The sequence below is a fragment of the Cucumis melo genome, chromosome 1 (genome assembly GCF_025177605.1).
Source record: "Cucumis melo cultivar AY chromosome 1, USDA_Cmelo_AY_1.0, whole genome shotgun sequence".
NCBI lineage: Eukaryota > Viridiplantae > Streptophyta > Magnoliopsida > Cucurbitales > Cucurbitaceae > Cucumis > Cucumis melo.
The window spans coordinates 19623452-19642753 of NC_066857.1; the positions used below are offsets into that span (position 1 = coordinate 19623452).

General features: G+C 30.0%; 1 protein-coding gene across 1 annotated transcript; it reads left to right on the top strand.

The window, feature by feature from the left end:
- Positions 1-12434: 12434 nt before the first annotated feature.
- On the top strand, positions 12435-13609 carry LOC103489774 (adenylate isopentenyltransferase 5, chloroplastic-like). Its single transcript, XM_008449081.3, has one exon. It carries the CDS (start codon positions 12435-12437, stop codon positions 13452-13454), a length of 1020 nt encoding a protein of 339 aa, XP_008447303.2. The 3' UTR covers positions 13455-13609.
- Positions 13610-19302: the final 5693 nt, after the last annotated feature.

Below are 19302 nucleotides of genomic sequence, written 5' to 3' on the forward strand. Positions count from 1 at the left end.
TGGTTAGTTTTAAAACAAAATAGGAGTCACCACCAATCTTTTTTATGGTGTGATTGCACACCGAAATATAGCAAACACTTTTTAAATAAAATTATTAAAAAAATGATCTGTGAAAACTAGAGTTGAGTTTGGGAGTTAAATGTGTAAGGGGAAGGTGTTAGCACCCTTTAACACCCGTAAAAACAGTGGCCAATATTTTTTCCTTTTTCCTCCAAAACCTAAATTGAAAATGTTGTTTGAAAAAATTTTACATCTTTTTTTAAAATGATATCTTATTTTATTCTCATTACTCCTATATTCGAAGCAACGATCCCTTAAAATAAATGGAAGAAAATCCATCAATTAGACTATATTGAGAAAACATTTCCTTTTCTTCTCATCTTAAGAAAGTGAGAAAGTAGTACGATTTCTCAAAATCTGTCATCGAAATAGCCTTCTAATAAAGAGATGTTTTTTTGAAAATATTAATTGAAATCGTTTTTTCTTGGGATCAAATCTTGGACTCCTAAAGATGTGATCTCTCACCTTAAGAATCCTAGGAAACCAGACTCCTAAATTTCCTAGATTCTGTCGTAGAATTTTGTTTAAGGAAAACAGTATAAGTTATTAGAAAAGATTGATTAGGAAAACCTTATAAAATTATAGATTGAATTATGAAAGTTTGAAAGGCATGAAAAAAATTATAACATTAGAGACAAATTTTCTAAAGGTAGCAGTTTTTTTGTGTTTGACTTCAATGATCAAGCAATGAATAGGTTCATTGAGCATCTGATGCTCAACACCTTTAAAGAGTTCTGGGCCGACTGTCACAGACACTTTCAAAAGTACAGTGACCCCGAGAAGGCTTGTGTCAACCCACCATTCATATTGGTAGGACGTAATGAGGTTTGACACTTCCTCTATGACCACTACATGAGCCGTGCATTCCAGGTGAGCAACTGAACCCCCTTGTAATGATTAATTATAATTTCAACTTTTAATATGTATAAGAAGTAAAAAAATATAATTATTTTCATGCAGGAGCAATCACAGATGAACAAGGCTGCAAGACAGAAGTAGCCTTACAATTGTAGCAGCGAGTCGAAGTCATTTTTACAACCACAGCACGAGCTCGTTGAGTAAAGAGGGGAGTTGATCGATCGTGTGGAGTTGTTCTGGCAAACACACATTCGAGATGGAACATTTGTGTTGCAGGCTGCAGAGGATGCGAATGTAAGTTATCCAAGCAACACTTACCCCCTCTTTAATAATATATTTTTGACTTACTAACTTAGTTTCTAAATTTGTTGCAGTATCAAATGTTGGAACTTCAGTCCCAGCCTATCTCATAGGGTACTCAGCCACTCTCTTGGGACGAGATATGCGAGACGGTGTTGGATAGATAACCAGGCTACTCAAAAGGCCTTGGTTAGAGACCCAAGCCCAAGGCCCACAAGATGGCCAGTACGAGCAGTTCCACGATCTCATGTTTACAGTTTATAGTAGAGCTCCAGTTACGGACTGTGCTTGATCAAGCTATGCAATGGATTGAAGAACAGACAAGAAATCATGATGTGTTGCTTTAGAAGTGGAACGAATGCGGAAGCTCATAGAAGACATGAGTCAGGCACAACAAGTACCACCACATGTGATCCCTAGATTTGCGGTATGTACATATATTTCCATTATTTGTAAGTTCTTGAAATGATAGTATTTAGTGATGATATGCATATATATGTACTAAACTTTGCCACTTTTATCATTGTGGGACCCATTGGTGTAGAATGTGCATACGAGGCTCATTATGAGACGTAAGTTATGAAGTAATACTAATTTATTTTAAATTTTCTTTAATTGAATCGAAAACGAATGCAAATATTTCAAGAAATAAATCTTATAGGAAAATATTTCAGGTAAATATTTCAGGAAAAAAATATAAAATTACATATTTAAATTATTTCTGGACGCGCAGTACATACGTTGGGAATAGGGTGCAAACGTTACGTCAGGGATGATTATTGCTAACGAATAGATAATGTTGGATATACAAACGTTGAGAATCGTTATTTTTTACACATAACTAACGTTGAAACTGTGGACATTGGGGACGCCTTGTTGGTGACACGTCGGAAATCGATCTCATGATGCATTTCTTTCGATGGTATTCTCAACGTCTCTTTCTGCATTGGTAATTCAACTCCCGACGTTATTTATACTTATGTCAACATTTTTGCTTCAAGAGTTGTCCAACTTCTTGTAGTGTTCTCACATGCTAAAAGTAGGACAACACTATCATAAATTGTAGGAGCCATTATCCCACTAAATGAGTGTATTCCCTTAGAAGCCTTCACTAACATGTAGCTGGATTTCATGCTTAGAGCATGGACCCCATGTGCTTGGAAAGTCCTTCAAATCTTCATAATCAAGTGTCCACCACGTGCACTACCTGCATGTCGGATTGAACACCAGACAACATCTCCCATGCGCTTACCTCTTGCATGTGTTGTCGCTCTGTTGCTTGGAAAATGCCTAGGATGCATTATTGTGCATTTGTTTGACGTGTGCGTGAGCCAAACACTGCTTCCTATTGTGCTACACACTAAGCCTTTCTGAGTTGTGCGTCACGTGTCACGATTATGCTTGTTTAGGACTTGTTGCTTGTGGCTGCATGCCTACTCCCGCTTCTTTTATCATGCTTTCAACCTATGTATTTCACTTTGTTAGTGAGTTTGCTTTATAGGTGGTTTTCATGTTGTATTACCACGCGTTTCTTTTTGTCTAAAAGGGACTATATGGGAGTAAGACTTATCATCATACATTCATACTTACGAGTTATAAGATATAAGTTGTTGTCCCTTGTCATTTATAGCCATATAACTTTATTTTCTCTAACATGTTTTCAAACGTTTGTAAAGATCTTTTCCTCTAGAAACTTACTTTCAAAACATTTTCTCAAGGATGGGGTTGGAGGTTGCGAGGCTACTAGTTATCTGAATTTTGGTTTGACTAACTTGTTCTCGTGTGGGAACAAGTGTCAGACAATCGCGTTGAGATGCTTATGTAACTGCAATTGTGACACCATGCACACACATTTTCTATTACGCCCCACTCGAAATGCGTCTCTCCCTCATGTTCTCGGGTGCGAACGTGACTTGGGCAGCTCCAATCTCCCTAAGCGAAGCGCCAAAATGTCTGGAGTTAAACTTATCGTCAGAACACATACTCTTAAAACTTTATGCTTAAAAAAGAACGTGTCTTGTGATATGGAAAAACAACAAAAAAATCTTGAAAGAACTTAACAACTTTATTCATTTCTTAACAAACTTAGTACATTTACAAAGTTATGCTTTAAGAACTTAAACCTCTAAACTTAAACTCCAACGTCTTGCCCAACTCTTAATGTCTAGCACAACATAGTGGTTTACCTTCACAGCGCACCTCCTTCACAACATAGTGGTTTAGCTTCGCTTACTTGGGGAAGGAAAACTTAAAATGTAAGTCTAATGCTTAATGGGTGACATTTTAGGAAAACCTTTAAGGAATACAAGTATATGCGTAAATTCATTTTGCAAGATCAATTTCATAATGCCACATCATGCACTAAAAACATTAAACACCTGATTAGCCTTTACTTATTCCTTTCGCTATGACATTGAACCATCCCCATGCATAGACTACTGGGATGACTCATTTTGTCAATAGGATCCCTGGAGATTTACATGTTCATTTTTAATTGCTCAGGCGCTCAACTCGAATGCAGACCTCTCAACGCATTTGACCACCTTTTCATCACCATGCGGACCACTTAACATATAATTTCCTTGACTCTTATGTACACATAATAACTACCTCATAATAGGAATAAAACTAATGGTTTACTCGCATACAAGCATCATAAGGTGAAATATTTAACTTGGAAACATACTTTCAAATGGTCATGCTTTTATAAACATAAACAAGTTTATTCATACATTTAACTAAATGTAACATTACATGACTAGCTTTGAAAGAAAAGCTTTAGAAATCTTTTTCTTTCTCTTTGGAAAAGTCACTCACAAAAACTATATGTTCCTCCTAACCCCTTTCTTAATTCCCTTATTCTTCTCCTCGCTTAATGCTTTTTTGGTAGAGTTTTAACACTTAGAATTTTCTTATAACTTCCTTTAAACTCATAAGGCCTATTTATACTAATCCTAAACTGGATTAGTCATCTTTAATCTTATTTTAGCTTACCAACTCTTACTTAGTGCTTTACACGTGTAGGTTTAATATCTTTTATAATCATGCTTAACTTTAACTCAACACATGTTTAGCTAACTAATTCTGGTTAATGAGTCATCTTCCTTTCTTTTCCTGGCTCCTCCCCGCCTGGCTCAAAACACTTTCTAACAACCCTTCTTGTGTTATCAATGCCTAGCTTTACTTCGCAAAATTTCCTTCCCCTCATCGCTTTGCTAGAATACATGCTCCCTCCTTTAGAACACGTCATTCTTATACTTAGTCATTTTTACTCCCTTTACCTTAGAACGGGTATAGTACTTATACTCAGATTCCTTCTTCACGACCTCTACTCTAGAATGCAGGCTTCACACTTACCATGCCCCTAAGCCTTGCACTTGAGTCTAACGGGCCTCATTGGCAAGCATGCACCTGACTGCATGTGTTGTGTTAACCTTCCAACATTGGACATGGGCCATTTGTCCTTTTCATGTCCACTAGTGTCTGGCTAATCTCTCGGTCAGTCTTGTGCGTCAGCCCATACGACCGACATTTGGGTGTGTATGTCTTTGGCTAACCTCCTATTAGCCTTGAAAGCAACATTTTAAGATATCATAAATGAAAACCTAAAATATTTCAAGATATCAATTAAAATTATGATAGTTTTGTTGAGGGTTTAGATAAACTATTTTAATGTTGAAGTAAATGTATGTTTCTAAATATAACTCTAGTAGACCATAAACCTTGTAAGGAATAGAGTCCTCTCCAATAATCTTAGAGTGTGTTTGCTTAGGATTATGAAGTGATTAATTTTGCAAAAAAAACTATTTAAAAAAAAGTTGTGGTGTTTGGCAAATTAAAATAATGCATTTTTTAGAAAATGATTTATAAATAAATCATTTTGGACAAATCCTGAAAAACCACATTTTTGCAAAATGAAGTTGAGGCGATTGACCAGGAAATTGAGTTTTTTTCCACCTTATATCAAAATTACAAATATACCCTCCACATTACCCCTCTTCTCTCTTCTTCCTCCCCATTTTTGACCAACTACCGAAAGCACCATTTTTGACGACGAGACCGAGGAGAGACGACGAGCGGCGGCGACTGAACTCGGGGCGTGCAGCTGCAACAGAGTCGCTGGAGAAAGAAGAAGAAGACGAAGAGGAAGAGATTTGGAGGAGGCGGTGGTACACACGATGAGAAGAAGAAGAAGAAGCGATATTCGGAGGGGTGCGCGGCTAGAGGCATTGAAGAAGAAGAAGGAGAAACCGAGGGTGTGCGTGCGAGAGAGAAGAAAACTTTAGGTTTTTTTTTAAAAAATATTAAATTTTATAAAAAAATAATAATACAATAACAATATAATTTATATTATATTAATTTTATATTATCTAAAAAATTTAATACGAAAAAAATTATGGTTGGTTTTAACTTTACTAATTTCAAAATTTGAAAAAAATTAGTTTTAAGATAACATGCTATTAATTTCAAAGTATATTCCTTTTTTTAAAAAAATCAAAATATATGTATTTCTTTATGAAATTAGGTAATAGTATCTAGTAGTTCTTTAGGGTAATTTGAGTTAAGTATAAACATTTTTGTTATATAACAAACCAAACAAAATTCATCTAAAAACACTTATAAAAAATCTTACCAAATATGTAAGTGTTTAAATTTTAAACTCATCTTTAAGAAAATGTTTAAAAGGAAATGTATTCTGGAAAAATATTTTTCTAAAAATACAAACCAAACGCACCCTTAGTCATTTAAAAAAAGTTATATTCAATAGATATGATTTTAATTCTCTTTCTCTACTTCACGTTATTTTAATTTTGTTCAGTTCTCCAAATGGAAATTATATGTTAAGTTTTTCATTTCATATGAAAGTATTAGTTTGTTCATGCTTTAACTGAACTTTATAATATAATGAATATGTCAAAACATCCCGTTTCCAACTATAAAAATTGTATGATGGTTAAATTCAATCTTGAATTGTTGATATCGGATTTGAATTGAGGGAATTGAGATGAGAATAACAGTGAGAATGGATAATTAAGAGATAAACACTCTCTGGTTTAGTACATGTTTTGTAATTTAGAGGGAAGAATAAGTTATTGTCATACATCATTTATAATTTCATATCCACTGTGAGGTTTCTTCATGTCTAATAATATCTCTCCTCTTTTAATATATTTCTTTATTCTTTTAATTTATATTTTATTAATAAAATGAAAATCAAATTGGGTAGTTTATAAAATCATATTAAATTTAAATATAGTGTATGAATTCTAGCTACTTCAAACAAACAATTTAATATATACTTATTTTTTAGGAGTCTTTTAAAAAATATAACAAAACGACAAAATATTTACACGATATACAACATTTTGGAAAACAGAAAAAGACCACAGACCCGTAATAAAAAAATACAAAAATGACCCGTTAACAATGCAAGTAATGTATTTGGTACGATCATTTAGATTTAATTATTGTTTAGTACACGATCGTTTAGATTTGATTATTTAGATTTGGGTAGCCAAATCTAAACGATTTTTTTTAAAGATTCTTTGCTACTTTATCATTTAAAATTTGACTATACAATCGTTTAGATTTGGTAGACGGTCGTTTGATCGTTTAGATTTAGGTTGCCAAATCTAAATGATTTTTTCAAGATTCTTTGCTATACCATCGTTTATATTTGGTTACACGATTATTTATATTTGGTTACACGAATGTTTAGATTTAGCTAAACGCTTTTTTAAGATTCTTTCATACACGATCCTTTAGATTCGACTATTCAAATCTAAATAATTTTTTTAAGATTCTTTTGTACATAGATCGTTTAGATTAGTTACCCAAATCTAAACGACGTGTTTTTTTCAAGATATTTTATAGAGAAATTTTCATAAATATAACAAATTTAGGTAATTATAATGGCTAGCAATTTTTAGAATAATTATTAAGTATGTAGCAATATTTTAAAAAAATTGTAAATATAGCAAAATCTATCGGTGATAGACTTCTATCGTTGATAGACTCTTATGGTTTATCAGTGATAGACCAACATTTGTTATAGGGTCTATCAGTGATAGACTCCTATCATTGATAGATTTTGACAGATTTTGCTATATTTGCAAATTTTTTAAAATACTGTTATATACTTAATTATTTTGAATATAATTGCTACATTTGCAACTATCCCATTACTAAAATATTTATGACCTGTGTAACGAAGCCCATAAAGTTAGCCATGTTTTAAATATTCTAGGTTTGCCTTTTCATCTTTTTTTCTCATTTTTTTATCATCCTTTCTTCCTTTACTCTTCTTTTTTTTTTTCACTACGATTTCTTTCCATATTTCTTTTTTCTTTTTTTTTTACGTCTTTTAAATTTGGGTAACCAAATCTGATTTTTTTTTATCATCTTTCTTCTTTTTCTATTTTTGGCACTTTTTTTACGTCGTTGGGTAACCAAATCTGATTTGTTTCTATAGGTTTTTTTTTATTTTTTTTTTCTACGTGTATCGTCTTTCTTATTTCCTCCTCTTTTTTTATGTTGTTTAGATTATTATAACCAAATCTAAAAGATTGTGTATAAAGAATCTTGAAAAAAATCGTTTAGTCAAATTTAGAGAATCGTGTACCAAATTTTGAGAAAAAAATCATTTATATTTGATCGTGTAGGCAAATCAAAATGATCGTGTAGCTAAATCCAAACGATCGTGTAAAATGGTCAGCTTTACGAGTTTTTTCATTTTGTTACACGGACCATAAATATTTTATCGGTTTGTTATATTTATATTTTGTCGATTACCCAACCCAAATTGTAAGAATATGGTTGGATTAGTTTTTATTTAGGTTGAGGTTGGATTGACTTTTTTATGTGTTTTTTAGATTGGGTTGGGTTCAGATTACATTTTTAAAAATTCAGGTTGACCAAAGACAAACCAAATTTATAATAATATTATTAAAATATATATTGTAATTCATACATGTTATTATGAAGTTTGTAATAGATATGTTGTATTTTGATATTTAACATTTAAGTCTTATGAAATTTAGTTAATAATATGTGTGGTAGACAGATTTAAGTATTTTAATTTAATAAAAAATATACTTTAAAAATAAATAAATAAATAAATAACCGGACTATTCAATCCGAATTTTAAGGGCCTTATATTCGGTTGGGTTGATGATTCTATTTCATTTATTTGAGTTGGTGCAAATTTGACTAACTCAAAAGTTTAGGTTGGTCCAAAAAATCCCTATAATCCAATCCACTTATGCTTGTAGTCTAGCTCGAACTCTCTCAGTCAGAAGATTGTTGGTGTTGCTCTCACTCATCTTGATGGATGTGGTTCGGTGTTGGAGAAGTGCACCGGAGAGGAGAAGAAAAAATCGCTGAGGAGATGAGGAGAAGAAACAAAACAACGACTACGGAAATTAAAAAAAAAGAAAAAAAGAAAAAATGATATTGTTGCCAAAGAGACCTTTGACATTTAATTAAGAAAAGAAAAGATTGAATCAGTTGCCATTTTGAGCCCTTTAAAATGGGAATTATGAACAATAAAATTCCAATAATCCGGTGTAATTAGTTCACTAGGTCTTCATTAATGGATATTTTATACTTTATTACCTTATATGACCATTTTAAGACATTAATTAATATTATAACAACTTGATTATTGCTCATGAAATCTATATCAGTTTCCAACTCAATATATGTTTCCTAAATGTGACCACCCTAAATTAAATAGTTATGATTTTAGAAATTTTTAGTCTCATCCACTCTTTAGTTTAATTTCTTTCGATCTTTCAAACAAAAAAATTATAGAGGAAAATGTCAAATTTATTATTTTTTCTTTCGTCACATTTTGAGTGAACTTGTATGATTAATAATTAAGCGACAATATAATTGTTTTCCATTTATTAGCTATACAATGGAATAAACAGAGACGTCTTTACTCTTGACAATCAAAATAAATTTATATATATGACACCTTTGTTGTTAGTGATACTCATAAACTAATCTCCGACTAAATATACATATTTCTATATTAGTACGATACGTATGTACTCTAACACTAGATATCTAAATTACATTCACATAAATTATTTATATTATATATGTCACGTTGCATGTGCTATTAAATTAGAAAACTTCACAAATGAAAATTCTATTGTCTTTTGAAATATATCAATGAAAATTACTATAGCTTTGTTGATTGCCTATATGAAACTATTTTAGTTTCAAACTAAATATATGCAAAGCTTTTTAAGACAAACTATCTTGAAAAGAACCCTCCATTTCACATCAATTAAACAAAAAGTTATATTTGATTGTTATGATTTTAAAGTTCTTTCCTTTTGGTTGTCTGAAATTTCTAAAAAGAACATTATTCACTATGTAAACATATATATGGAAAATGTCGAAGTTTGTCACTTCACATGCAAATTTCTTAATAATTTATTTAAGCTTATATTGTTCATCCATGAAAATTGCTTACTTTGTTCATGCTTTTAAGTGTACTAATACCAATCATAACCAATGAGACAAAAAAGTTCAATTTAAACCACTTTGATTAATTAGTCATAATTATACGACAACTTTAATTTCTTTTTGTTAATTAAGTACCTTTAAACTAATTTCTAACTAAATAGAGTACTCGTCTCTAAATTGATACAACAAATGAGCTAACTTGAACAATGATAGAAAAAAAAGTCATCAGTTCTTTAATTGCATCATATATGCGTTACGTTGCATGCGGAAGTAATATGAATGTCTTTCGATTATACCACTTTATTCACAAAAATAGGACAAACCCGCTATATATACTAATTAATAAAATTGAATTTGAATTTGAATAAAATAAAATTGAATTTGAATTTGAATAAAGCTTAATAAGGTGAATATAAGACCAAAAGATATGGGAAATCACAAATTTGCAACATTTATGATCCTACCATATATGTGAGAAGAAATATATATATTTGGCAAGAAATAAAACATTGGAGGTCGAATTAGGTACAAAGAATTAGGAGATAAAAGACAATGGGTTTATATATATGTTAAGTAATAAAAACCAGATTTTGTTTATTTTTATTTACCTTGTCTGCTTTATTAAAATTCAATGTATTTTCTTTATTTGCTTAAGAGAAAATAGTGTTTGGATTGTTATTTAAAGTGAACAGTGGAAGTGAATCTTTCATCACTTTGCTTAATTCCCTTAAAAGAGCTATCTCATATTTTTCAGGTCTCTCTCTCCCTCTCCCTCTCCCTCTCCCCATCTTCATATCCATACAATTTTCCTACATTTTTCTTGCTTTAATTTTTCTATTTAATCAAGAGGACTTTTTTTTTTTCTTTTGTCTATAATATTACTTCCTTTATTTGTTAATTCTAAGGAAAAAGAAAAGCCTAAGTTGTTTTATTGATCGCACAAAATTATTATTACTTGCATGCTCTTATTGGCGTAGTAAGAGATATATCTAAATTTCTTGATCGGTTAGCTTTGAATATATATATGTTTTCCTTTGTGTGTGATCTTTTTTTCTATTTTATCTTCAAATAAGTTGTTAGATCAATACATATATAAAAAGAAATAATAATGTATAAGATCAGTTTTATGAATGTTTTTAGATTTATCACATTATAGATATACATTAATGTTTTTAAATTTTCTCTCTAAATTGGATCTGTTTTATGAATGTTTAATGATCATATAGCTTTGACATTCATACTTTATGTATAGCATCACTTATTTATTTGTTTTCTTTTTGGTCACTTTTACTTATTATACATTACATGCAATATATACCATGAACAACTATCTCTCTTAGATGAGATTTTTTTTTCATTTTATATAAAAAGATGTCTTCTTATCATTTTACTTTTTAGAAACGATAACAATAACAAATGTAAAAGAATCAGATATAACTACTGATTTTTAGGATAGTAACTAGTGCATGATTAAATTAATTGTGTTTTTTTCAAAAAATAAATATTAGAAAAATTATCAAAAATAACAAATTTAATAAAATATTTAGTAAAATTTTAGATTCTATTCATAAAAGACAATAATAGAGAGTGATATGCTTCTCTCAATTTCTATTATTGAAAAATCATAAATTTTACTATAGTTTATAATTATAAATATTTTAATTTATTTTATTATATTTGAAAATGCCCGAAATATTATTAGATACATGAGAAATGAGAAAGATGCAATAATATTTTTCTTTAGAAAATATTAACTCATTTTATTTTTTAAAAATATTTTGTATTTTTCTAAAGAATAATAAGAAACAAATTATTTAAACCTCATCAAAAAATATTTACTAATTTTGCTATAAAGTGTAGATTTGTCGTCCACTTTGTCATATATATATATATATATATATATATATATATTTTTATAATTCTGGAATATTTGTTATGATTCGTTAATTATGAAGTCATTGTCACTGCTTCTTCTTTTTCTCCTTTTTCATGCATACGTTCGTGTCATGTCAATATATTTCTGCATGTTATTTTCTCCGTTTTGTTTTCAACTTTTTGCATGTATATTATTTTAAATTTAAAAAATATTGCATCCACAATTTAATTATATATTACCAATAAATTTATCTCATATCGCCTATTTGATTTAATTTAGATATGAATAGATAATATGATCACTCTGAATAGAATAATAGTATGACTATAAAAAAAATGTATAATGCAGTTAAAAATTAGCTTGATTGAGTGCTATTGACATGCTTAGGGTTTATTCACATAGCAGATGTTGTACTAAAATATCTATCATTATTCTTTTATTGATTTGGACAAACTAAAATGATAAATTTAATTTAGTCCGTAGAAAGAATAATTTGCTCTAACAACTTCATTAAAATTTTAGAGTTGTTTATAATTCATATTATGAATAATTAAACCAAAATTCATTTGGCAACTTAGTTTTAATTTAAGACTAATTTTAGATTTGGTGAAAAGTTCACAAGCAAGTATTGATATACTATAAATTCATTAAAAGTCTAATATAATAAGAAAAATATTTAAATTCATCTCTTAAAATTTTCAATTAGTTTGTTAAGTGTTACTAAGGATGCAGAGTTGAAGCATTGTAATTAATTAACTTTTAAGCATACTTTTTATTCTTTAAAAGTAAGCTTATGAATAATTAATTATTTAATTAATTTAATTTTGTTATATAGTGAATATTTAAGGCTAAAATCAAGAACATGAAGGACAGCGGTGTTGAGTATAGTAGCAACAAGAAGCACAAAATCGTGTTCGTTTTGGGTTCTACTGCTACCGGAAAGTCAAAACTTTCCGTCGACTTAGCCACTTTCTTCCCATCCGAGATCATCAATTCCGACAAGATTCAGTTCTATAAAGGCCTCGACATAATCACCAACAAGATCAACCAATCCGATCGTCGCGGCGTTCCTCATCATCTCCTCGGCGTAATCCACGAGCCAGACGCCGATTTAACAGCCGGAGAGTTCTGCCGTCTCGTCGAAGACTCAATCGCCGACGTTATCAGCCGCGGGTGCCTTCCGATCGTCGTCGGAGGTTCAAACAACTACATCGAAGCACTAGTTGAGAATCCGATTACAGATTTTCGCTCGCGGTTCGATTGTTGTTTCCTGTGGACCGATGTTGCTCTGCCTGTTCTGTACAAGTACATCGGGAAACGAGTGGATCAAATGGTGGAATTAGGGCTAGTGGAAGAAGTTGGTGAGATGTTCGTTCCTGGTGCGGACTATAGCCGCGGAATCCGCCGCGCAATCGGCGCTCCAGAGCTAGAGAGTTACTTCAAAGCAGAGAAGAACAACGAAGAAGAAACGTACAAGAAGGAATTATTGAAGTCGGCGATTCATGAAATTAAGGAAAACACCTGTAAACTGGCGCTCCGACAATTCGGAAAGATCCACCGGCTGAGAGATGAGCTCGGTTGGGGACTCCACCGGATCGACGTTACGGCGGTGTTTGAAAAGAGCGGAGAAGAGGCGGCAGATGAGTGGATGAATGCGGTTCTGAAACCGAGTTTGGGGATCGTTGGAGATTTCTTGAACGAAAAACAGAGAAGTTATCAGATGGAAACGATGACGAAGAACAGAATGGGGGTGATGAATAATGGGTATGAAGAATTGAAAGGGAAATGGAATTTTGGATCAAATAACGCGATTGGATTTGGTTTAGTGATTGGATTTACGTCGTTAAGTTTAATGGCGAACTGGATTTTGAGTTGGAAATGAAAGCCAAATACGGATTGGACCTTCAAACTAGCTTTAATAATTAATATGAAATCCAAGGGTTTGAAATAATTCTGCTTGGTTAATTAGTTAGTTAATTAGAGTTTTATGTATCACTATGTAATCAAATATGATGTTGGGAAATAATGAAATTATAATAGGCGCGCTTCTTCTTATTAAAGATCTACACACTGAAAGTTATATATTTACACACACGTCCAAAATTCATTTTTAGTTCCTTAAAATTTGTTCTAAATTGCTTTTCTATTAATCTTTTTATTTATTTATTTTGATTTTTAGGTTCTTTAAATATATATTTTATTTTAATGTGTTTTTGAATGTTTAGATGATTTTTTTAGTGTCAATTTAGAATATAAAAAATCTTTCTATGATCACTTTTGAACTGATATTTGGTAAACAAACTAAAATCTAAATGGAAAATAAAAGATATTTGGTAGATGGAAAGAAGAGATTTAAGGTGGAGATGTAACGACCCAACTCTTTATACTAAGCTCAGGTCATTACTAAAAAGAAACAATGACAAGAGACCCTTTTTGAAACGAGGGAAGAATAAATTTTCATTAAAAACGGAATATTAAAACACTGAAACATAAACGCGGAAGCAAAACTGAGTCCCCATATGGCATGTCACGGATCCTTCTTTGTCGCTCGCCAGCTTTCCTCTACCTTTACCTTCGCCTGAAATGTTAAACATAGAAAAAGTGAGTATAAACATATACTCAGTAAGGGACCTACTACTAGTCCCGCTAGGTGTCTGTTAACTTCCCATTAGAGTCCTGAAAATGGTACCCAATCTCTGGCACGTTCCCGAACACGTGCAACATGCGCTCCTGTAGGAACGAAAATCTGGTCTTCGGTGTCCCGGGGGAGCACCTAGGACATGCTGGTCTGTAGTGAACCCGGGGGTAACACTAAGACGATCGGGATGCGAGGACCCCGTCGAATCACTCGAATCGTATCTATATACATGCTAGACTGGCGTCCCGTCGGACCACACAGTCCTAAATAAGTGGTGATCCCGAAGGACACCCATGCAGGTACGACTCTAATAGACAAAGTTAACAGAACACCCTATTCATAGCATGTACCATAACATCATAACATGACATGAGTATTAATCTTAACGTCCTTAATCATGTGATTAATATATCATGCATTAACAATCATCAACATCAATCTACCAGTCATTAACATAACATCAGTCACCATCATCAATCATCAACATAATAATCTCAGTCATCATCATCAACATCAATACAATGACAGTCATTATCAGTAGCATCAAGTTATGCATTTTAGCTACCATCAATGCATAATCATAATTACATGCGGTCTCTTAAATTCAGTTCGAAGGTCTAGTAGGAGAATCTCTTACCTGGAGATTTTAGCCAAACAAGGTACTTCCTAGTTGACAGTAAAAATTCTCCAATTAACTTGATCCTAATCATAAAAGGAAAACTTAGTATCTTAATTAATGAAATTAGCAATTGGCTAACATCCAAAAATCCTCCCAAATTAATTAACTTTCTAAAAATTGGGGTTCCTTGATTGGGAAAAATCCAAGATTTAGATCTTAAAAAGTTTAGCCAATTGAACCTTTAAAGAAACCTCAAATAGATCCAAAATTAAATTAATAAAATATTAATTTAATTTCATTGGCTTACCAAGGTTACTCAAATGGAGGTTGAAAAATACATCACTTTAAATCCTCAAGCTTCCAAAGAGACCAATCTTAACTCCAACTGATGAAGCAGCGACAGCAGAGGGTTATCTTAGAGAAGAAGATGAAGAACCTTTTTCTTTTCCCTTTACTTTCCAACTTAAGCATTCCAATCTATTTATAGACCCAAATAATAACAATAATAATAATAATTATTATTTCCTTTTCCTTTTCCTTTTAGGATATATATATATATATATATATATATTATAATAACAATAATATTTATTATTATTATTTTCTTTTCCTTTTCCTTTTAGGATATATATATATATATAATACCAAAAAATATACATATATCTTTATTCCTATTATCTTTCCTAAATAAATGCCTTAAATGCACAAAATCTTAGGCATTTATAACCATTAATAATAATAATAATACTTCTTTATTATTATTATTTTTCTCTCACCAAAATCTACAATAAACATATATATTTATTTAAACCATCATTCTCTCTTGTAAATAAATATATATCTTTTTCGTCCAATCAAATCAACCATCTCTTTCCTCATGGATTATCTTCTTTTCCAAACAAATATAATTATATTCCATAATATAATTAACTTCACTTTTCCAAATTATTAATTAAATATATATATCCATATATATATACTCAATTAAATCCAAGTCCACCAAAACTAACTTTTCCCTCCAAAATCTCAAATTAACTTAAATTCTCAATTAATTTAATCAATCAAATCTTTTCCAATAAATGACTTATAACTTCCAACATGAATTATCTTAACCCAACCATAGCAACTCCACTCCATAATCAAGATTTAACTTTCAATAATTAATTATCTTCTACAATAATCAATTATTATTTATCTTTCTCCAAAATACAATTATCTTTTCCTTAAATAATTATATTTCAACAAATATAATTATCTTTTCCTTTAACATAATAATTATATATATATTTCCACATATACATATAATTATTAAATCTCCAACAAACTTTCCACCCCACAATTTAATTAAATAACATCCATAATTATTTAATTAAATTTAACTTCAACAACACTAAAAATCCACAACTTTACTTAATTCTCTTAACTTACTATTTAATCAAAAACTCAACAAACACCCCATGCCAAAACCTCTAATTAATTAAATATTCATCCAAGAAATATTTAATTAATTTCAATTCCCACCTGAATCAAATAATTCTCATTAAATGGATTCAAAATAACGCCCAATAAATTATCTTAATTTTTGGGGCGTTACAGGAGAACTAAAAATGAAAAGATACACAACTAGTTTATCAATCAATTAAAAAAACCACTAAACAAAATTATAGAGAAAAGATGATTAAAAATAATCTTCATGTTGTGGGTCTAACGGAGTATCGCTAAAGACACACACAATAATAATAATAAAAAACTATAAGATTTTTTTCTTTCAACCATCTAACTTTTTAACCTATTAAAATCTAATTACAATCATCATTTAACATATGATCAATTATGTTTAGCAACCATTTAGAATCATTATTTAAACTTCATAATAAAAATGTTCATTACTAAAGTTTAAAGACCAATTAGACACCTACTTAAAACATCAAAGATTAAAAATATGTTTTTCCATTATATATATATGATAAAGCTAAATTATATATATATAAAAAAAATCTTTCAATTTTAAACTTTACCTTGAAAGTAAGGATTAAGTTTCAAAAGTTTTAAGAATACTCATATTTCTAAAATTAGTTGAAAAATACTAGTATGGTTAGTTTGCATAAAAAACTGTTTATGTTTTGTTTAAAATATATGTATGGACTTTCAAGAGTTTTAAAAATATTAATTTTTAAAAAAGAATTAAAATATACTCCTACTGTTACATGAACATAAACTATTTTTCTTCGTTCTTTCCCCTTCAATACTCTCTTATTCCTCTTCTCGTTGACTATTTGGCACTTGTTTATATAAAATAAACAAACAAATAAAATTGCACACTTTCATTAGTGTATATGAACTATACCAAAAATAAACCAAAATTTTAAGTTAAAACATAAAATTTTGGTTTTTGAAAAAATTGATATAGACTAAGAATCGAAAAATTAGAAAAATATTGGAGTACCTATAAGAAAAAAAGTAAGAATAATTTATTTTAAAATTGACTCTTTTTGAAACCTAAAAAAATTCAAACAAATTGTTTTAAAGTTTTTTTTCACAAGAATTTAACGGTTTATGTTCAAATATTAACAATTAAGATATTTTTGAACTTTTATTAGATTAAATGTATTTTTGAAAATTTAAAAGTTTAAAGGTATTTTTGAAACAAATTAAAATTTTAACGGTTCATCCAAAACTAAAAAGGATATTTGTTGAAGTTTTTTTTTTTTTTTTTTTTAAAAATTTAAAAATATTTTTGAAACTTTAGAAACATTTTTAACACAGATTGGAGAGTTCGAGGGTATTTTTATACTTTAACCTAAATAATAAATAATGTTTTTATCTAAATCTTTTTAGTAATTTCCATTTATTTTTTTCATGGCTCTAAATTTTCTTCTTATTTTTATTATGGCCCAAAGTCTACCCTTCTATGTGTTTCTGTATGCACACATATTGGAGTTTTTAGGTTAAAGCACGGTTTTTTGTCTTTATGGTTTAAAGTTTGTTTAATTTTGTTTATGTATGTCTAACTTTAGTTTATTGCTTTCAAATAATTTCCATTTTAATTTGTTACAATTAAAATTTGCTAAATAATAATGTAAAGTAATCAACTAATAATATTGACTACCATACATGCATATAGATCAAAATGTTATTTATTTTTTAACATAAAGATTATTAAAAAAGAAAAGAGAAGAGAAAACATATAGGAACTAATTTTTAGGTTACACTCATATGTTTGCAAGTCATATATATTAGATAGATAACATTGAACATTCTCAAAATGTGATTGCAAATGGTCTTGTTTGTAAGGTAATGTTTGATGACATTTCAAAACAATGGTTGTAGCAAATGGTCTTGTTTTTCCCCCTCATGCATTTTTTTTCTTATTTCTCAAATGAATGAATAAATAAATAAACAAACAAACCAAACATAAACTCCTTTTCTAGAAGAAAAATATGATTTTATTTTTGTTATTAAAGTAAACTGAATAAGATAGGTGTAACTCATGATATGTCTAATTATTGTTCATTGTTATTTGTTGCATTTCAATATAAATTAATCTTAGTACTCAACTATGTAGTACTGACATTAAAATATTTTACATCTCAAGTGAGAATAAACACTTTAAACTAAGAGTGATTTATTTATTACCATATTAGAGTTAGAATTGGCACGGGTTAAACACGTGACTTGAAATTTGCATAGAAACTAAAAAAAGGGAATAAATGTAATAAATCTTGTAATGTACACAACAACACAATAAATGGATAATGGGATAATGATTTAAAAACCTAAATGGATGTTTAAGAAATCTCAGCGTTCATCTTCATGCAATGAATCTATAAATGTAACATATTAGATTCTTAGATTTATGGCATTTAATGGCCTCAAAACTTCCTCTTCAACAATTCTACATTTGTTGAAACAAAAAGGCAATAATTAATGTAGTAGAATTAATACTCAAATTTCTTAAATTTCTCTTTTTTCTTCTTATTATTAAATTAATAATTTAATTCACTTCATATACTTATTAATGACATTCCTTAATGGATATTTTTCATCGATGATTTTTTGACGAAAGGGTATAATTGACATTTAAAAATAATAAAATAAAAAAAAACATGATATGAGTTGAATTGATAACTAAAGGTCGGGTGGGTCTAAGAAAAGAAGGCTAGTTAGACTAAAAAGTCCAAGCCAACACCTTAGTCAAGGTCAAGGTCAAGATCAAACCTTACCAAATGCTTAACTGGACATGTTTTGTACATGTCTGGATCCAAAGTAACACTTTCTAATCCCAAAACATAGCTCGAGGAGTAGTTGAGGTCGATGTTGACCCTTTCCAAATGCTTTGTAACGACCCAACTTTTCCGGACTAAGCTGAGGTCACTACCAAATACCAAAACTCGACCATTCAACATAAAATTTTAAAACGGACCAGATACGATTCATTAAAACAGTATAAACCTTACAAAAGACAGTTTCGGG